This window comes from Sardina pilchardus, chromosome 17 (genome assembly GCF_963854185.1).
Source record: "Sardina pilchardus chromosome 17, fSarPil1.1, whole genome shotgun sequence".
Lineage (NCBI taxonomy): Eukaryota > Metazoa > Chordata > Actinopteri > Clupeiformes > Clupeidae > Sardina > Sardina pilchardus.
The window spans coordinates 2,673,631-2,695,889 of NC_085010.1; the positions used below are offsets into that span (position 1 = coordinate 2,673,631).

General features: G+C 39.8%; 2 protein-coding genes across 2 annotated transcripts in view; one reads left to right on the forward strand and one right to left on the reverse strand.

Annotated features, from left to right (window-relative positions):
* LOC134061857 (protein phosphatase 1H-like) overlaps positions 1-22,159 on the reverse strand; it is a 118,372-nt gene extending 96,213 nt beyond the window's left edge. The window contains exons 1-3 of the mRNA XM_062517664.1: positions 22,063-22,159; positions 21,047-21,140; positions 20,030-20,151 (exon numbers count right to left, since the gene is read on the reverse strand). Of these exons, the coding sequence (XP_062373648.1) occupies positions 20,030-20,151; positions 21,047-21,140; positions 22,063-22,145 (299 nt within the window). The 5' untranslated portion in view covers positions 22,146-22,159. The remainder of the gene's footprint in view (positions 1-20,029; positions 20,152-21,046; positions 21,141-22,062) is intronic.
* Positions 14,078-17,954, forward strand: pim3 (Pim-3 proto-oncogene, serine/threonine kinase). The gene is made up of 6 exons (XM_062517666.1): positions 14,078-14,532; positions 14,849-14,958; positions 15,071-15,121; positions 15,282-15,645; positions 16,451-16,627; positions 16,738-17,954. The coding sequence occupies exons 1-6, from the start codon at positions 14,445-14,447 to the stop codon at positions 16,920-16,922; spliced, it is 975 nt and encodes a 324-aa protein (XP_062373650.1). The 5' UTR covers positions 14,078-14,444; the 3' UTR covers positions 16,923-17,954.
* Positions 22,160-22,259: the final 100 nt, after the last annotated feature.

Consider the following 22,259-nt stretch of genomic DNA (forward strand, 5'->3'; position numbering starts at 1 on the left):
ATAAAACACAAGGACACCAACGCCAACAAGACTGCGCGGTATACTGGTGGCCCCAGATGCCTTTATCACACTATTTCTGTACAAATGAATATCAAACAAAAAGGACACCATTTCCCCCCTCCTTAGCCCTTTTGTTGAGAGCTCATTAGCTAAAAGAGTTGCGCCCTCGGAGGCCTGTGATAATCACACTGCAATTTCCAGCTGCTGCTTAGTAGGGAAGCCAGCCTTGAGGAGGAGCAGTGCGCTGCACCCGGCACTCTCACTGGGTTTTAAAAATACTGCTTATATTTAGAACACTTTTCTGTGAAAAGGAGGAGAATCGTGTAATTCCCTTCCAAAAATAGCTATTTAGGCATATGAACTAACCGCATATGTGCACATGCAATCCTGGCCCAAATACATAGACGTTCATGTGTTTCTCATAAAACTAGTGCAGTGCCCGTACAAACAATGTTTTCCAAGAAACTTGTTGCCCAATTACGGTGATGCAGGTAGAGCATGTTAGATTGTCGATGATGTAGAATCAGGCCCGTGCAGTTAGCGCTTTTTACTGACTTTGCAAAGTAAAAGAGTGAAGGGAAAAGGCGTTTGACTTTCAGCTAATGGCAATATTAGAAACATTTACATACCCATGCGTTGTTGTTGTTGTTGGGAAATAATGAAATAACCTCATGAGCATGGCCATGCCAGTGCTATTAACTCGGAAGTGATGTCTGAATGAATGTTATGCCCATAGCCAATGTCCAGACAGAGTCAAGAGCGGCTGTTTTAAATGCAAATTTTAACAGAATGCTACCGACGTGTGTGTGTCGGCATATTGTTCAGCAACCTGATCAGGCAAGAACCGGTGGTAGGCAACCGCGGATGTTGAAGAAGCCTATGCAACGTTACGTTATTGACAGCCTGCTTACCAACATGGATGCATGTGTGTCAGACTCAGCATGTTTATCCAAGATCAACAATCTTGAAACGGTCCGTTGTTTAAGTGAGACATCATTTCCATGAATGGCAACATGTGAGTTTGTCAGCAAAATGGGCTTTTTTTTCTATGCTGGAGTAAGTCAGAGTGAGAACTGGGGAGTGGCTAGAGTGCGGAGAGCGGTAGAATTGTGGGATTGCGGTAGAGGTGAATTTTGATTAATTTAACAATATCTTTGTCATTTTTTTGTCGACCAAACTTTGCACTGCACTCACGCATGTCATTAGCAATACATGTGTCAAATTTTAGGTCAGTCGGATGAGTGGTTCGAGAGTTATGCATGGAACACACAGACAGAGTGACATACAGACAGACGTTCCTTGCATTAATAGATAGATTAGTTTTCTTCATAGGGTAGACGGTCAGTGCCTGATGGGACGGATATGCCAGGTGAATGGATTCTAGTCCAAGTCTACTTGAACCCATAAAGTGCTCATGAATGAATCTGAAATGCTGTACTGAGTAGAGCCAGTCTGGTTTTCACCATACTTAGCTCAATCTTTTAAGATTGAACATTAGTTTGGGGAGGCTGCGCTTTGATTCTACTGCAAAAGAGGCGTGATCAATGGGCATTGTTCAAATGACTCCGTAAGCAATTGCCACAAGTGGGGCTAGTTGGTAAATTACACTTTTAGCCTACCAAAGCCGGTCGGTAGAATTGCAAACACGTCCTTCTGCTGTAAGAATTGTTTCATGGCAAGTTTTTGTTCTGTTTTCAAAGAAAAAGTTGCCTTTAAAATCTTCCAAAACAGAAGCGACAGCGGCTGTTGCTTTCATTTTGTTGCTGCTTAAGTTTCGTTACTGCTTAAGTTTCGTTATAGCCACGTCACCGGCCAATAGCGTGCTGAGTATGGCCGTTTCTGATTGGAGCCAAAGGTTCTGGCAGTAAATAGAGGATCTAGATTTGCTGGTTTCCAGCCTGAGCTGCCGGGCGAAATTCAAATTCCCCGGAAGTTCAGGCAGGGTTCACCCAGCCTAGAGCAGGGCTGTAGTGGAGGCCAAACAAAAGTAAACACAGTTCATCCACCTCTTATTAGAGTTTATCCAACTCTCAAAACAGTTTATGCACCAACTGCAACTTTTAACATTAAAAAATATTCACTGTTTTATCCACATTGACAATACATACACTCATCCACACTCTAGAAACATTTAATACTATTGGTATTGTTCTAAACATTGGACAATAATCTCTACCAACATCAAACATGTCCGCAGTGCAGTCCACCTTACCCTGATCACAGCATTCATACAAACCTTGCATTTTACCACTACAACCCTGGTGCAAGTCATCAAGGGGCACATAGGTTTCAGAATGAATTGCATAACTATCTACTATACATTGCAGAACAATGCATTATATGTTTTTAACCCACTGCAGGTCATCTCAGTTCTCAGTCATCAGACTCAAGACAGTGGAATTATTCAATGACCTTACTGACCCCAAGACACTGAACCAAACACAGTTTACAACTGAGAAGAAAAATATGTCAACCACAAGTATTACCACTGACAGAACTGTTAGCTTTCATGCCTATTTAGGTCTATAGGTTGTTGGGAATCTTGCTCTCCCTCAGGCTGTGTGGTCTCCACTATGTGTTGACACTCATGAGTCCCACCCCACTCTAACCATAATTGGCCAGCTTTACTTCAAGCTTCTCTCTCACACACAGGCAAACACATGTACAGCACACACACAGGCAAACACACGTGTAGAGAACGAACAAACACACACACACACACACACACACACACACACACACACACACACACACTTATGTGCCTACTGAACGTCTTATGTTTATCTTGGTTGAAGTCATATTTAGTTTAAACACTATTAGCCACACATGTAAATGTCAAACACCCTCACTCGTGCTTCTGCACGTGAGCCCTGGGAAGTGCTAAATGTCACAGGGGGAGAAAATAGTGGAACACTTGACAGTACGATTCCAAAGCTGCAACATTTCAGGGATTCTTAGTCTTCTTGTGAAAATGGAAAAAAAAATTGCAAAAACATTCCATATCTTAATAACAATGACATATAAAATAAGAATAAGTCAAATAAGATTCTAGACTCCATGATTAATGATGACTGTATTAATTGTTAATGTGTGTGTGTGTGTGTGTGTGTGTGTGTGTGTGCGTGTGTGTGTGTCATGGTCTGCTACTGTACATTACAAAATTATATTTGGTGGGAACATGACACGGGGTAAGGGACCTTCTCACTTAAAAGCACTGTAAGTCTGGCTAGCAGTCAGTTAGTGCATCATATGATTTCCTACTCCACACTCCAAGCATGCTGGGGGCAGTGTATTACTATGCGTGTCCACCCCTACCTCTTCTCCTTTCATAGAAGTAGATTAGACAGGCACTGGGGTCACAATAACCTCTGCCAAGTCCAAATACTCTCAAACTACAAATATTTGTGTTTGCGTATGATTGTAGGCAATAAACTTCTGATACATTGTACGTGCACTCACAGCTGTAGCTAGCGCATCCCTACTAAGGCATGAGAAAATCTGTGCAAATTGCTTTCTTGACAGCATCATCAAAACATGGTTCGGGTGGACAAATGTAAGAGTATGAAGTGAACATACCCTGATTCAGCTAACAAGCACTAATTACTATATTAATCAAACTTTAAAAGGTTTGGCTGCTGATAGCATTGGGCCTACATGCTCCTCATAGGAATATAGAACAAATTGTCTAATTAGTATGATGAGTATGATGAGTGGCTCATAGTCATTTTTGACCATTTCAAACTGTAGGTCTTACATACTGCCTGGTTACTTTAAGGTTGCTTGACCTTTGTATTGACTATTACAGTTATATTGACCTAAAAACTAAAGCTTAGGCAACAACCTATATCTTTGGGTGTTCAGATTTCTCTGTTTGAATAATGGAACAGTTCCTCACCCACGCTAAAATGCAAGCGTAACATATCTACAAGATCTGCAAAACATATTGAAAAGAGTAAGACATTTTTGGCCACTAGTGGAAACATTCACGCTATTCCAAGTTTGCCACTGCCAACGAAGAGCAAACACAATATTTCCTGCTGGTTGATTGTCATGATAATTATTTCCACTGCTTGTTTGTGGAGTCAAATCATTTAGTTAATATGTTAAGAAAAAATAATCCATCATTACGGAGGGAGGCAAACTCAATGGGCGATATTGTAATCTCTCCGTCTTCATCGTGCATCTCAGAGGAATGAGCTGTGATTGGCCTACTTTTCTCCGGCTCTGACCTGGAAAGGCACTTTAATGTGAAGTTAATGATATCAATGCAGATTTACCTGTGCAAAGCTGCTGCTAAAATGGGTCACACAGGGCAGCAAATGATGCGTCCTGTCAGCCTGAGTTACTGTGGCAGAAGAGACGGCCAATCCGATAATGCAGACAAATGTGAGCACTTCCCAAGAAACATTCCACTCAGTGCAGCACAAACAACAAACTAGTTCAAAAGCAAGTCTCTCATGGCAGTGTGCCTTTCCATGGCTAGGTGAACTTGGCATTTGTAAATGGGAAGTGAGAACTGCCCATTCCTTTAACATTTCACATGGATGCAAAAAGCCATGTTTCGTTTAAAAATCTAATATTGAGTACAAGTAGAATACATCACCAGAATACAGCAGTGATTTTACTATATGTGACCATTCAAAGCGAAATCAGTCGTTTTGCGCACAACGTTATTTTGAGAAAATCAACAATAACAAACTTCCGGGTTAAAATGTTGAATTTCACGTTTTCGCATAATTCGACTGTATACAGTCTACAGTTTCATATCGCCAACGCATTTCACGGAAAAACATACGTTTTGACTGTTAAACCCGGCGAAGATTCAACACATTTGCTGTTATTCCCGTTGTACACGCGCTGCTTAAAAAGGTGATTTCTCCTCTTCTGGCATGTCGTGACAGGAGAACCATGTCAACCTTGGATGCTGTTATCTTAGCGATAGTTTGTCTAACACCCTCGATATACATATCGTTGGAAAGCTTAGTTTATGGCCGTTCACGTGAGCACAATAACTTAATTTAATAAATTTTATCGAAACGACTGGTTCCGCTTTACAGGGTCACATATGAGCTGAGAGAATAGTTGTTACAAAAATTATTTTAGTCTACTTAATTGACAGTCATCCAGTACATGCTCTGGCTAGTCTTTGGCACACGTAACACATTTCTCCTACCAGGTTAGCACAAATCTTGTGAAAAAAAGCTCCGTCATTCCTCTAAGGTGTCTTACAAAAGAGCTTGCCAAAAACCCTTGAAGCCATCAACAGTCTGACCTAATGAATTGGCCCATGATGAGAGAAAATGAATGCCTAATTTACGAGGCAGAACTTGACAGAACATGAGGAACACTGGGTTGCAGCGAGTCACATAAAAGACACCTGATATTAAAGTATGTGAGATTTTCCTGAAGGGTTGGGGACGGGGGGATGGGTCTTCAAAGGCTTAGCGTATCCCCTGATACACATTAATGAGTGACGGTGCCCCAAGGCCGATAGAGAAACACACCAAGTAGAACAATCTGAAGCAAACCATGCATGTCATGTTCAGCTTCTATAAACATGCAACACTGGAATTATTGTTTATAGAGAGATCTAATGAACGAGACATAAAGTGCTTTACCAAATTTGTGGCCATACCAATACAGCATATTGGGTCGGAGGCCCTTCATATACTGTAGCATAATTTGATCAAAGTCACCACATCAGGAAATTCTATACCAATGCCTTGTCCAGTATTTCTATATGCTGCGAAACCCTTATCCCGGCTTACACAATAAAGCAAATGCTGATAATTAGCTGTGTATTATTTATTCAAAAAGCTAGGTACTAGTGAACAGCACCTTAGTGCTAATGAATAGCAATCAAATTGGTTGGCTGTGTTCTAGACAGTTCTGCAGATATTCATATTTGAATGCTGTCAAGCTTGACAAAAATATGTCCATTTTTACTGACCTTGAGTGCAAAACCACATGGTGAATGCCACTACTCAGGCAGCAAAGGTGTATTCAACACATGATTCAGCCTGGGTGAACCCAGATGAACCTATTAGCAAATTTTAATTTGCTATGCAGGCCAGTCTGGAAAGGAGCCCAAGAATGTGCATTTTCTTAGGAATTCAGCAAACTGCATCTGTTTACAAGAATGATGCATAATAAACAAATGCAATAAAAACCTTGCAAAAATAAAAACTTCTTCCTGTTCCCCAATATCCAGCATGCATTGGATTGAAATTGCTTAAAGAAAAATACTTTGATGAAGTGTTCCACATAGCGTAAGAGTGCTGACAGCGTTACGACTACTTTGAAGCAGATGACGGCCGAACTAAATAAGGTTTTTAGCTTGTTTCGTACCTCATATGTACAGTATGTGCACATTACTGTTTTTAGAATACGATCTTAAAATAAAATGAAAAATCAGTTTTTCGTTGGTCAATCATGCAATCATTTTCCACTGCCTCGAGACAGTAGTACATTAACAATCTCATTAAAAGACAAACACACCTGTGGGTGTACAGATGGACGCAGGTGCATTTGCTATTTACACAACATGGAAGCTGGACGGAAATATGACTACTGCATCGGTCTGAACCAAGCAGAGACACTCACGTTGTGCTTGCTGCTCCTTTGCACGGAGTGTAAGGCACTAAATGTCACCAGTTTCTCTACTCTGATAAAGGTGCATATTAGCTTGACAAATTAATCACAAGAAACTAAAGTAGTCATATCTTTCATTCGTATCTTGAATATTTAATTCATAGAACTGCTAATGGTTGATGTGCTCATAACCAATTATGTTTCTTAAAATAATATTTTTAGGCCTAATGTTTTGACTGTCAGATACACTCACACTGAGGGTGCATGGGAAACGAACAACGAACAAAAAGAACAGGGAAGACTGTATTTAGGCGGTACATTATATCAATAGCCAGTGAAAAGAGAGAGCACATGAAGAGACCACTGTAAAGAGCTGGACCTCAGGATGACCACCCTAAATATCCCTGCATGAGTTGGTAAAGCACAGAGCCAGTGGCAAAGGCCGAGTCAGTGGTTGCTGATCAACTTTCCTCTTGCCAGCCCATGGAAAGGATTAGAAACCTCAACAGTATCTTGTTCTTGACAACGGCATATTGTTCTTGAGGATCAAAAGGTTTGGAATGGTTTGCTTTCATCATGAGGCAAGAAAGCAGCCAAAACAGCAGCCTCTCTTGATGGTGGCCTGTGTGTTGAGGGTATGGATCACAATGTCTCACACACAAGTAAATCAAAGAGAGGCACAGGCCTGTCAGAGTGCTACATATAGACAGGGAACTGGGAATAGCTCTCTCAAGCTTACTGATAGATCCTTCAAGAATAGTAAAATCAGATCAAAACAAATTTTGTAGTGATCAAAAATCATCAAAATGACAATGTAAAGACAAGAATCACATATGCCCTTGCTCCCAGGAAAAAAGTGAGAAGGTGGAAAAAGACTGCCTAGCTCAAGGTCACCTTGATAATGCGTGCCACTGTGTAATCAAGCTGTGTACACAGACCTTTTCCAATACTCCTCCAAAAATATGAATACAGTTAGTTCAGTTTCATGTCATGTATTGCACTTATTGTAGTTGCTAATACTGAAAAAAAGATGCATGTACACACGTACACACACACACGCAATTCATAAAATCATATATAGAATCATAACAATGTTGACTGTTTAGTTTTACCATCAATGACAGTGATATTCCATAATTATAACTATTACAGTATTTTAGCCATTATTTTAGATAATATGGGTGGTGACATAGCATTGTGTGTCAGAAATGGAAAGTTCAGCCTGGATGTATGAATCGGTACACATGAAACGTGTACACAAACACAAGATTGACTGATAAACACTTTGAATGTCAAGGTGTTCCATGTTGTGGAAAGTTCTGATAGTGCCAGTTTCCTAAGTGGAGGTGGATGGGAACTGGAAATACTGGTCTGATCCAATGAATGTGAAGAGAGTTTAACTAAATAATTGTACAAGTATATACACTGTATTTATTCATTATTCAAAAGCACATGAGCAGATATGCACATATGTTGGTTTGTGTAATGATTGAAAATGAATGGTGTCAACAATTGTTTGAACAACGTTAATTGAACTGAAGTGATTTAAAGTCATAAAGGGGCTATGATCATTGGGGAACATATGGAATTACTGTGAATGAGAAAACAACAGTCTCATGTGTTTCTGGAAAAAAAGAGGGTACAGGCTCTTAACAGGTGTTCTCCTCTTTGAAGAAGGGATTCCCTCTCCTAAGCATGGAGACGTAATTGCCGCCTATATGGTTACCATGCCAACCTGCCAGTTGTCTCTAGTCTAAGTGTTCTGCGCTGTAATTACCTTAGTTGAAGGACTGTCTTTAATTACACGAGAGGTACATGAGTGCACTTACTAAACAGCAATGACCAAAATGTATTTGTATTCTGCTATAAGGTGGGTTTTCAATTCTTAGAAAAAATATAATACATATGACATATTATTTAATACATATTTATAATAAATATTAGGGATGTAATGATGCATCTACTTTTGATTTCACTTGTTCAATGTCAGACATCAGTACGTGTTGGCTGGTTGTTCAGACGGAACAAGAGAATTTTGAAACGGGTGCAATACCCAGTTTCAAGTCAGTAGTGAGGCAGCATAATGGCTTCCCTGTTTTTTTACGAATGAAAGCGGTGAGAAAATCACAGACAAGACAAAAACAGCATGCAAATATTGTAAGAGGAAGATGACCTACACAAGTAGCATAACCAACAGATCAACTGTCACAAGAGAGACAACATGCACAGCATCAACTCCTAGTTGAATGACATAATGGAAGAAGGTTCATAACCCAGTAGCAGGACTAGTATCTGCTCTTTTGTGCAAGGAGGAACAGTAGGAGCCTTACAGAATGACCTCCAGCAGGCCACACTAGTGTGAATGTCTCAGACCACACTGTCAGAAACAGACTTCGTGACCACTTCGTGACCTGAGAGCCCGATGAACTCTAGAGGGACCTGTGCTCTAGAACCTGCTCTAGTCGCATGGATGGAAATACGGAAACAACAGAAATTGAGAGTAATTGAGCCTCAATTTACAACATTGTCAATCTCACTGTGGCTATACAATGGATTTGAGTGATTGCTTTTCAACACTGTAGCCTTGCCCCATGCTGCCTTTGTTATTACACTGCCACACTCAGACAGTGAAAGTTAAGAATACGGACTCAGCCTCATTGAAGCTCACTGATGTAACATCACCCTATCTCACTAAAACAATTACGAAAATGCAGTGTGAATAATTCAATATTTGGGCAGAGAGAAAGAATAGAATACTTGTTTCACCCAAAGCAGCTTCTTCAGAGTGCTTTGAAATTGTGTGTAGTCACAGACTGCTGATCAGGCAGCTCAGTAACAATCTGAGCCAACAGACACAAAGTCATCACAATGCAGCAACTATGCAGCCAACTGCAGCAGGGAGTTACAAGACTGGTGAGCTTTCTGTGGAAGATGTAAAATAAAGCCTTTTCGGCACAAAAATAGGATTAGCTGCCTGTTTAGTGGTGTTTTTTACAATTACAACAGCAAGACTATATAAGACTACAATTTTAAAAATGTGTTTGGGTACACATGAAATTTTGCATTCAACTGTTTGAATGGATCTGGTCTACTAGATATTTTCTGTGTGAGAAATCTTCCACGAATACTACAGTACTGTGTACATCCAATAAAAATTGTGTTTTGACATGAAGTTGGTCTGGAGTCACTTGATCTCATCCCATGTACAGTATCTTAAAGTATTCATATTCTGACATCAACTACTCTTAACCAATTAGGACGTAATGTCAATTCGATGTATCCTAATTGCTTCTTGGAAACTTCAAATTGACAGCAAGTAATCACTGCTATCACTTCCAATCCCCCCAATATTCTATCTGAGAAACAAATCACTCTAACATTTGCAAACATAGCAAACAGAAGTTCATAATAGTTCCCCTCTCAACAGACACAACAACAAAACGTAACTTGTGAAAAAAAAAAGTCAAGAGTTACACCTGTTTTGCATTACTGATTTAAGATCTGCTCTCCTACCAATTATTTTTACTGTTTCAAATGGGCAGTAAGCCATCTCTTTACATCCCTTGCTCTGTAGCAAGGCACCATTTGTCAACAGAGCTAACACAGTAAATCTTTAACTGATCAAATGGGATTTCATTTTATTAAGTCTGCAACATGAACCCTGCGGCTTGTTCTGTTCCTTCCTGCAGCATTTAAGCAAAATGTGCAGTGTGGAAGACTGTCTGTTACCCAATAATATGGGCATCTTGAATGTTTCCAGTTAAGGTGAGATCCCTGAATAAAAGTCAGTAGAGCAGTAGAAATTTGGAGCTCTGCAAGACAGGAAGCGTATCTCCTGAGGGGACCTGGTATGATATCTGTACAAATGATACCTCCCATCAACTTCACATTGAGAAACTGAACACTTCAGAACACTTAAGTTCACATTACATGACTTTCAAGGCCATCCGATTGTTGTAGTGGTTGCACTTCACAACTTGTTGTCTTGTTATTAGGGCCTGTATTCTACTGGTGGTGCTGGAGTGTGTGGGGAAGGTTTGCCCAATTTGTAAAGTTGTGTCCCCTTGTTCATAATTTGTAGTGATTTCCCTACTTTAAGCTAAGTTACTTCATTTATCCAGAAGGATATTTCCTTTTGCATTTATACTGCTGGGAAATGTGTGGACAGCAGTACTAGAGTTTAGTCAGGCAGGATGAAGATTTGTTCCTGTGCTTTGATGCTTTGCCAGAGTATGCCACGCAATGCTAAGGGATGACCATCTTAAATCAGCACAATGCAGAAAGATGTTTAAAGAATAGCAATACAAGTAAAAATACTACCAATACTACTAATACTACTACTACTAATAATAATAATAACAATAAAAAAATCAAAATATGGGAAACATTTCCAGATAAAATCAGCAAAGGTGACACTATTAAAGTGCGAGAGGGATATACAGGAGCTAATGAACTCTTCTAAATCACTGCCAGATTATGTCAGCACTAACCCTACAGCATTATGTAACAGTAGTTCTAGATGATAATCCACAAAGGAACTTGCCAGCGCACACAACCCAAAGCTATTATTTAATAGGACAACCGTGCTTGAAACATCTTGGTCATCTAGCCCTGACGTTACCTACATGTTCACAAACCTTCTTGTGCGACAGTTGCACCTAAGAGGACTGCATGTAGATGCTACAGAGCTTTGTGATCTATAGACATAGCCTACATCTGACTACCATTATATTACCTTAATAACTCTGAATTGATGGCGTGCACATACATCTGTGTAAAATCATATTGGGTAATTCTCTACATTAACGACGGCGCGCGCACACACACACACACACACACCCACACCCACGCCAGATGGACTGGTTAATGAGGAGTAGGTTTGACCATTTTGGGCTTTTCACAATTATTAGAGAACGTCAATAACCAGACAAACTATTCATTATGTCTGCAAAAATGTAGCCTAATGGACAAGTTTTAAACAAAGATCATCAGTGTCAGTTGTGTTGCTGTTGGTTTTGGCATAGCAATGCCGGCTATTAACTCCATAACTGCTCACCACCTCCTTGGGACTCTCTAATTGTAATTCACATTCATGTTACTGTCAGCAATTAGTAGCTGACAAAATATGGATTGAGGTTGAGGATATTCTAAAGACTGATATTGAGGTTGAGGATACTCTAATGAACTTGCATCTGTCGTCATATCTGGATAAAAGTACATAATTGCACATACTTTCGGACCAAGAAAATGACATCACGGTCTTAAACCTGAATAAATGGACATCTGAAGTTTGATTGTTAACGGTATCTTTTGCTATTGGGCTCCCCTAATATTTGCAGAGTATTCGTATTTTACACAACGGTAGTAAATCCCACTCAAGGCTAGCACCCTCCCCCCTGGACAAGGTGCATGTGGATTTGTTTACAAATTGCAATGATGATCTCTGAAGATCCATGTTGACTGTAAAGATAATACTACATGACTTCATAATAGGCTACTGCACAATTTCCGTAAAGCTATTTTTTTATTATTATTCTTGGTTTGTGGGAATGGCACTGAAATACACATAATTCTCCCTCTTAAAAGTTATTTTACCATCAAAATGACTTATAGATTAGTTACGCTATATTATTCGTTAGTTACATTAGACAAAAAAAAAATGAAAGTTACTATTGCTAACAAGTTGCACACTCTGATGGAGTGATTGCCAGATAATTGGGAGGTATAAGTGAATAAAGGTGGCAAGAGACACTAAATTGGAGTAGAACGCCAGTTTTAGAATTTTAGGACAATTATGTAAAGGTGTGCGCAAAATATGTCTGAGCTGTACAATGAGATAAGCGCTGAAAAAAACTCTGTTCATGCGCTTCATGTGCCTTTGTCCTTCACATTGCCACAGTGCACATGGGTTATCAGCGCAAGATAAAACAAGGTCGGAAAGCACATACTGAATATATGCCCAAGGTCATGGAAAATATAGGTTTTACAAAGAAAAGAACAGTATGCCTATATTTGGTTAGTTCCCATTGTTTTATTTTATGTTCATGCATCACCATGCAATCCACTGGCTGAACAGCTTGATTATATTGCATACTTAGATAGATGTAAACAACGGTGCCATATCTTAACCCTACAGCTCTTACTCATCCTCCTTCTGATGTGACTTCTGCATTAGACAATCATAAACTTGTATTTCAGAGTGGACAACCTCATTCACACAGATAATTGGATCCTTTAGTACTTGTGGCCTTAAGTTCTTTCAAATGCTTCATGAATAAGGCATGATCTTGTTTGAAATAAGACATGACCATGTAAATGGCTGGCAAGTCTATGCAAAGCACATGTTCTGTCCTAGACATCACAGAATCAAATAAACCATTAACTATTGTCTATCTTTCCAACTGAACAATCCATAGAACTGGGATATGGAATGTTTTAATCTGAAAACTGATCTATGTGCAGTGCATCATTCCAAAGAAAATGGCATGGAATTCTGTATACCATGTAATTAAACATGATTACCTAAAATGTGCATGTTTATAGTAGATAGTATTTGTTGTTTTGCTTTGTCATTTAAGATGAGCCATTTCACTATGCTCATTCCATTGCCCTTACATACACTACTATAAAAGTAGCCCCCTCTAAAGGTAGACATTAACACAACAACTGATATTACACTACAACAGGTCACATATTACATACAGATTTAATCGAATGATCTGATAAAAATAAAATGGGTATGGCTATACAGCTCCTGAACAGTGGCATTTTATTAAGTGAGGTCCAACCAGGGCCAACTAGTTACTAGGCCCATATTAATGTTAATAATAATGGGAATTAAAGCTCTCATTTCCTAATGAAAGGCTGTTAGAAATGCACCTATTGTTTCTTAACAAACCACTGAACTGCCTGGGTAGGTACACAGGTGAGTATTTGTTTTCCTCCCAATTATCTCTCACATGCATGGTTTAGTTGCCAAATATAATTTTACCACAACTGCAACATTGCTAAATTACAGAGTTTTTGGAAACAAACTGACATCCACAGACGATTCACTTGCAGTTAAATGGGAAGAGATCTCAGAATTCCCGCCACGTGCACTCAAATAGCCCCCTTTTATGATAAAAAGCATACAAAACATGGTATTTATAAACGCTGCCCCATTGGTTAGGTGCTCCAGTAATGGACGTAGTAGAAAGCTTCCAGACAATGTATCCGTGAGCGTCTTGTAGGCTACTATGTTAAAGTAGTACGTATTAATGTATACATCCTTATTGAAGTGCCAGTCTTGAAAAACGTGTGCCACGCTAAGTAATGACGACGCTAGTTTCTTGTATATTGAAGTTGGTTTTATGAACGAGATATAAAAATAATCGTTCAAGATAAGGAATGAGTGAGAACGCGGAGGGATATCACCTCCCCCTACACGCGTCAAAATATTGGCGTTAAAGGACTACGTGAGTCCACGCCAAAGCTCAGACAGAGATCACGCTTCGGTACAATAACAAAGTCCCGTTAACCGTGGTTACAATCGGTCTGTGCGTTATTTTGTTTGTACAATACGTGTAAAGAGACCTGCTTTGGTTTTTGGAGTGGCGGCACATCTGTGCACGTCCTGGATCAAACGTTGTGTATTTTGTTCATTTTCACGGTTTTCCTCGACTGGATCAGCATAACGCAGCGACAATTGTGGAGTGGGCGCACTGGATAACCTTGCGCTATCAATAGCGTGCTGGCTAGCAAGCGAAGAGGAGCGCTTAGCCAGCTAATAAAACATTTCTTCAGAGTTAACTGCGGATCACAATAACACGTTCAGTGTACATACAACGGATTCTTTTTACACTCATTCAAATATGCTGCTGTCGAAGTTTGGCTCATTCTCCCACATTTGCAGCCCGACTAGTATGGATCATTTACCGGTGAAAATACAGCTTCAACCAGGTAATTTTTCCGGTCAGCACCATAATCGCTGACGATACCGTTAGCTGATGCTAGCAAATTACATAAACCAGTAGTTATTATATTACATATTGTACAAATGTGTATTGTGATATTTGTGAATTCGTGGCACTACACGGTCTCCGTTGCCAGTAATATGGCAGTGCATCAAAACAGCACACACGCTTTGCGTTATGTTAACTTGCCGCTTATTTTGCCTTTGCAATATGTGGTGCAGTTCAACATCATTTTCCATTCTGTGTTAGAAGCTAGATCTCTTTCATGAGTTTAAAATAACCTTCACATTGTATTTTCGCAGTTAAAATAGAAAAGGACCCATTTGAGAAAGTGTACCAAGTCGGGTCTGTCCTGGGTAGCGGGGGATTCGGAACAGTCTACGCTGGTAGTCGGATCTCCGATGGTTTACCGGTAAGTAAAAGTCCGCAATGTAATGTTAATTTGAAGGCTGTTGATGTCGTGCATTGCCAGCGTTTTCAAAAAGTGTAACATTCATATCTCAATATATGTTTCTCCTCTCCAGGTTGCTGTTAAGCATGTGGCAAAGGAAAGGGTGACCGAATGGGGCTCAATTGTAAGTAACGCTAACTATGCTAGCTTGTTGACTTTAGCAATTTTGCTAAGTGGTTGTAATGTGTTGGCATGGATTTGTTTTGGTTTTGTTGACCAGCCAGCTGTAGCTGCGCGGCCACATTTACCATGAATGTTAACGCAGTGTTTTGTCGTCCTTTCAGAATGGTGTGATGGTACCTCTGGAAATTCTACTTCTAAAGAAAGTCGGTTCATCTTTTCGAGGGGTTATAAAACTCTTGGATTGGTATGAAAGACCGGATGGCTGGCTGATTATCATGGAGCGACCCGAACCTGTGAAAGATCTGTTTGACTTTATTACTGAAAAAGGCGCATTGGATGAGGCGACGGCCAGAGGATTTTTCAGACAGGTCCTTGAAGCAGTTCGACACTGCTACAGTTGTGGAGTGGTGCACAGAGACATTAAAGACGAAAATCTCCTCGTAGATCTTCGCACTGGGGACTTGAAGCTCATTGACTTTGGTTCGGGGGCGATTCTCAAGGACACGGTCTACACCGACTTTGACGGTACGCATGTTACATTAGCTAACCAGCGACTGCCACGCAGCGTTGTGCTTCTGACTTATCTTTTATCCTTTTTCTTATGCTTGCTCAGTTTTACATCAGGTGGTTGGTTTAACATGGCTGATGCTTGTAGCAGTTCTTCATTACTGTTGTGGTAGACTAGACATCAACAAATGATTTTGACGCACACGTTTGTTTACCATTACCTTGCTCAGGAATCCCCGACATAAAAAAAGTGATTATTTATTCATACCTAGCAAAACATGCCTGTCGTTAATTCCTTGAGTCTATCTATTGTGTGTGTGTATATATTTCAGTTTACCACCCATGCCTATTTAATGTCCTCATATCGCCACAATATGCGTATTATATTTTTGAATCATTGTCTCAAAAGTATACTCGCACTAAAGCGTTAGACATTAAAGGGATAGTGTCAAGGAGAAGCAGTCAGCTGCCACGTAACAGCTGTTTGTTGTGAAACCTGAGTCCATGGTTCACGTGATATCTCATTGCACTGGTGTGTGACGTATCTTATGCCTTCAGCCAGTTTTATCCAATCTTATGCCCAACTGCCAGTGGATAGGTGTTTTTGTGTGTTTCATTTCACATTAAAAAGAAAGCTGGTTTTCAATCTATAGCAGTTTACAGATGGATTTGCATTTGTTTTATTATTGCTTAGGTTTGTCTTTATGTCGTGTTTTTATCAGTAGTTGTAGTAGTATTGTTGTTGATTTGTACAAAAGTGTATAGCATCAAGTGAAATGCATGTGTAATCATGTTTTCCCCTTTATTTATTTTTTTAACACAGGTACAAGAGTCTACAGTCCCCCAGAGTGGATCCGCTTCCATAGATACCATGGGCGCTCAGCAACAGTATGGTCACTTGGCGTGCTTTTGTATGACATGGTCTGTGGAGACATCCCCTTTGAGCAAGATGAAGAAATCCTTCGGGGTCGATTGTACTTCAGGAGGAGAGTGTCTGCTGGTGAGTATTGCATTTGTTTTGTGGCTTTACCAAGAGGGCCTTGCTAACAGCTGTAAATGTGTAAACATTGGCCCAATGTGATCTTCACAATCTTTTTTTCTAATCTTCAGATTGTCAGCAGCTGATCAAGTGGTGCCTCTCTATCAGACCCTCCGACAGACCCACCCTGGAACAGATCTTTGAGCATCCATGGATGCGACCAGCAGAGGTCTCCAAGGCAGAGGAGAATGATATTAGGCTGCGGACCATTGACACAGACACATCGAGCACCAACTCTAGCAAAGAGAGTCTCTGAGATGGAAGGCCAGAGCTGGAATGTCTTGAACTTTGGAGTCTGCAGTCAGTCACTGACAAGGCTACCATTTCCTTTTGTAGGGAATCATAATTTATTACAGCTTGCTCTTCCTTACCTTTTTTCTCTTTTATAATTCATGTTTCCTAATTGGGAACAGTTGCTGTTTGGGCGGACTTGCCAGCACTATTTATTTTTTATTTTTTTATGTTCAAAGATGTTACAAGGCTGGTTTATGCATTGGTCAAGCCTCCTATTCAGATGTGGATGCTCTCATAGAGCTTGGAGTACTTTTTATTTAAATGTTTTAATTTGATTTGGAGTGCCTTTTTGAAAGCTGCTGTTGTGGGGCTTTCATCATTGCTTTTGTCTTTATTTTATTTCCCTTCCAGGCTTGTATGTAAGTTGTCCAGCGGTGTGGGCAAAATGGGGTCCATTATACCGCAGAACAAATTACCTCCCAGCCTTGGGTCTTGTGATGGGGAGGAGTGAACATAGAATACTTGAAACACACTCACTGCATCCCCTTTTTATGCTGCTCACTCACACTTTAGCCTCTACAGGTGTTTGGAAGACAGTTCCTTTCTTTTCTGAATGTGTATTACATTTCAATATAATCCCACACTCATTAATGGGTGTAAGGGTCCCCCCTCCCTTTATCCCCATCTCACTGCTGATAATACATTGCTCAAGCCTGGACCGCCTAGGCTAGGGTAAAAATTGCACAATCAATGCAATATTCATGGATTTTTCTTTCCCTTTTTGTATTTTTCAAAGCAAATCTTGTACAGTGTGTTTTTGTGTATATTTTCCCTTGCATTTAATTTATTTGTACCATGTAGACATTCCACACTCTGTGGCTATTTATTTTTTATTTATTGTCTTTGCTTAGATCCCAGCATTCACATATCTTTACATGGCCTTTTGTTTGCATTCCTGTAGTACTATTTTTTTACATTTTGACAAGAAATAAAGTGGAGGATGCACTGAAGATGCTGTCAATGTTAAAAGGAATAAAGCAAGGTTTACTTAAAATTGGAAGAGCAATGAATGTTATTTAATTCCTTCTCAGTTTTAGATTCTGTCAGAAGTTGGCTATAACTGAATTAATATATATGTTGGGAATAATTTGTGTAATATATATTAATATAACTTGATGAAAGCACTCTTAACAGTTTGGGTGGGGTGAGGGCTATTCTTGTTAGTGGCTACGTGGCCTGGTGTTAGATTTTACTCTTAAAATTAGCTGTACGGAGCATAATGGAGATCCTATTTTTATATAAAGCATTTCAATTAAACATGTTTTGTACAGTACAGTTTCTTGTGTTTCATTGGGTTAGGAAAAATAAGCATTTCTCAGTATTAATATAAAAGAAACATATCTTTTTACTTCATGATCAGCTATTACAATATTACCAAACAACATCAGACTGCAATATTCATGATCTTTACATAGCCAAACAAACTGGTTTAAAATGAAAACTGATAAGAGAAGATGTGCCCATACACTGCTCCAAATCTGTGAAATCATTATGAAATGTATGCAGGCCTTTTAAACCTTGTTTGGTTTGAATGGCTGTCTAGACTGTCAGCAGAGTATTGACCTGGTGAATGGCTGCCCCTGCTGGTGCAGTTCCACACATGCAGTGGTAAGGTGTGACTGATGGAAACCTCAAAAGAAGTCTAGATATTTACACTGTATTTACAGGGATAAATGCTTTAGAAGACATGATGAAAAAGACCATAGGATGACAAAAATCATTTTACTAATATATTTGTAGCCTCCCCTCTCCCTGTTCCTACAAATAGGTAGCTCTAAATGCCTTTCACAACTGTTAATTGTAAACTACAATATGACAACATGCTGAGATCATGATCTTGAAAATGTGCATACATAATCGTTAATTTTATTATCAAAGCATGTATATAAACATAATAAAGCTTTTTAGGCTTGACATCTGTGAACTGCCACTAAAAACCCTTGGGAATCCAGAGTTGAACAGGAGCCTAATTTATTGGCCCACCACCTATCACTATGCATTTTAATGCACATAATAAACACTACGCACATATTAAATACTAAAAAACGAGACACTTTAAAATCTTTATTAATTGATTATCATTATTAATTTGAATACTGTACTCTATTTTCTAAAAGTTTTTTTTTTTCTTGATCCTTTTGCCCCCTTCTTCACATGTAATGAGGTTTAAGAGCAGATGGGTAAGTGTTTGGGGTGGTTGGGGCTGGTTGTCATATTGAGTATTGATTGAATATCTGGGAGGAGGGCTGGGCAGATAGATACTTTAACCAATGCCGTAGTTAATTGCTACTGTATCTAAACTTGCTATTTATTTTTGTATTGCTATTTATGCCTGTGGTTTTGTCATGGTTCTGGTATTTGTGCAAAAATCCAATGAGAAGATTAAAAAAAGAAATCAGAGAATGCTTAAGTGAGAGTTCCTTCTCCATTTTCTATTGTCACACTGAGTTAAATCAACCCATTTTCTACAAGAGCCAGTTTCAAGATGCTGACATCTGTTTTTGAAATGTAGTGTGGCTATTAACCATTGTCTTTCAGGATCCATGCTATTGACATGCAAATTATGAAGTTATGTGAATAAGGGCACCTTCTGGTAAGAGACGAGTATGTTGAATCTCTCAAACCTACCATAAAACAATGAGTTAACTGTGAGCATATGTCCCTCTCTTTGTCTTAAGATTTTATGGCTTATCAAGAGGTGTGCGGGGGGTTATAAATCAGAGCAATCCTGCTTGCCATTCTGTAGACATGTGAATGCGCCTCAACCTACCAAATTTAGACATGTGAATGCCTCAACATACGCCTCAACTAGAAAATGTATTTAACTGGAAATAAGTCTATTTAGAATTTTACATGTCAATAATTAGAGAACATTCTTATTTGGAATAGTTTAAATGAAACCAATACCAAGGATTGGCACTGCATACCACTGAACACTACCAAATGTTTTGAAGATGATGGAGATAATGAAGAGGCATAGTAAAGTTTCAGAGACAAGACTGAGGGTCATGGGTCGGGAAAAGTTGTGTCCTCACTGAAATGAAGAAATCATAGTCCAGTGGTACTCACAGTCGCAGGATTGTAGAGTTGACAACTTGACAGACAAGGAGGAGTGTGCCAGATGGGCTAGTAGGGCTTCTGTGGCCACAGATGGGGCGGTGGGTGGTGCAGGGCAGACTGTTCTCCCAGAGCTGTGGGATGAGAGACAAGTGAAAGAAGTGCAAGTGAAAGAAGATATATTTGAGACAAAATGTGCAAAACAAGATATGATATTAACAATAATATGCTTATGTTACACCCTTGTTCAATTAATTCCATAGACTTCCAATTCAATTGGTCTTTTCTCGAGGAAACAAATTACATTATCAAGGCCCCTGATGAACATGTCACATTTTTATTTGTATATCTTTCATTTTGACTTTTTGATGTCTAGTTACACTTAAGGTCAAAAGTTTAGAACACCACAATTAAGCCTTGAGACTGTGCTGCTTGTTTTCAAGCTTACCACGTTCTTCTTCTGTTCTTGTTTCCTAGGGTAGGTCTGACATAACTTGGATTGATGCTTTCGGTCATTACCTTGCTGTAGGATGAACCCCTGACCAATTATGCACCTTCCAGAGGGTTCTACAGAATGCTGCCTATCACTGTGCAAGTCAACGACCCTTGATCCAAATCTGACCAAATTCTCTGGTATGGTTTCATACCATTGCCCCGCTGTGTGAGACTTATGTGCTGATAAAGGGGTGGGTGATCGATTAACCTGGCATCGATTGATTCAGTTTCAGCACCACCGTGGTTGACAGCTCCCATGAAGAGCTTCTTAAGAAGCTTCTTTGGCTTGTTCTTAAGGTCCTCCTAAGAAGGCAGTTAAGAACGCGTCTGGGAAACACCCGTATCTTAGCGATTCCTTCTTTGGAGCCTTCTTAAGTCCTTAAGAAAGATCGCATTTGGGAAACGCAGCCAATGTTGTTCAAAACAGCATCAAACCTTGTCAGTAGCTTGCTCAGGGTCTCTACTCATAAAACAAGGCACCAACAACGTAGTTCACGAACCCAGAGTTTATTATAGTAGGCTAAGAACACTTACCAACTGTCCCCCCACCAGCTCCTCCAACCCAGTATCGCAAGGATTCATTGTACTGTCCACTATTTGCAATTTGGGGCTATAGATGGGGATTCTCCTGTATGGGTAAGGGTGCACAAGTCAAAAAAGTGCGTAACTGTGTGCATTTCAGCCTGTGCAAATTTTCCCCTTCACTTAAATCTGTAATTTATGTGCGATGTAGGGAGGATGCGTGTGACACAGAAGTGCGTGACTGGAGCGAATAAAAATAAAGCTTACGCATGAATGGGAGAATTCCCCCATGGCGTATGCAAGCTCTGTAGTGGTTGATCAACGAAAAATACTTTCTCCATACACCTCTGAAGTTCGCCTACAAAAAGGATCCAAAGCTGCCATCTTTGCCCATATAAGGGGATCCGGGAGTTAATTGAAGCTAACTGCCTATGACCAGTTGCATTGTAAGTTAGCTCTGGGGTAGCAAAGATCAAAGTGTGCCGTCTTCATCTACCGAAGATCACAGTATCCACTAGACAGCAGTGGACAAAACTGTGTAGCGGAAATTTCCAATGTGATCATCCCCGCGAGAGTTTAACAGGTGCGATAATTGAAAATCCCCATTTTATTTTCCCATAGAAAAAATCTCAAGATATCAGATCTCCTTATTTGGGCAAAGATGGTAGCTTTGGATCTGGTGCTGTTCATCTCAGATACTAAAGATAATGCTAGCATTAGCTGCCACAAGAGAGTGTTTGGCTGTTCCTGTACAACTCCCTTAATCTACTGGACCGTGCTTCTAAGTTTGTCTTGGAGTTTGTATTTATCAATCATGGATTACCTTTCAGAAACTTCTGTCGACAGACTAAAAAAACAGGTAACGTTAGTTTTGTCACTAGCTACTTTGGTTAGCATTAACGCTGATTGGAACAGAGATTTTAGCCACACATTCTCTGCCATTTTAAGCGCTCCCTAAATTACCCTTGTTCTTATCCTTGCCTCTTTTTTGGCTTGCATTGGTTCTTTGGTTTTCTCCTTAATTTTACCTGTCATAGTCATTTAAGCCGTTAGTAAATGAGGGATCAGCGGTTGTCTGAAGACATTTCCTCCGCCATGGCGTGGGCGACATACTCAAGATTTGGCTTCGTTGACTGTGGGGGAGGGGTGCACGAGCTTGATGTAGCCGCCTGCAGCCGTCCGAGATTCTTTTTCAACCATGACGTGACCACAATGGTCTCTTCTC

What these genes read in the sequence shown, in the direction of transcription:
- pim3 (XM_062517666.1), top strand. Translation starts at nt 14,445, where the DNA reads ATGCTGCTGTCGAAGTTTGGCTCATTCTCCCACATTTGCAGCCCGACT. An exon ending in GAAAATACAGCTTCAACCAG is followed by an intron (nt 14,533 to 14,848) that starts GTAATTTTTCCG and finishes GTATTTTCGCAG; the next exon opens with TTAAAATAGAAAAGGACCCA. An exon ending in GGTCTACACCGACTTTGACG is followed by an intron (nt 15,646 to 16,450) that starts GTACGCATGTTA and finishes TTTTTAACACAG; the next exon opens with GTACAAGAGTCTACAGTCCC.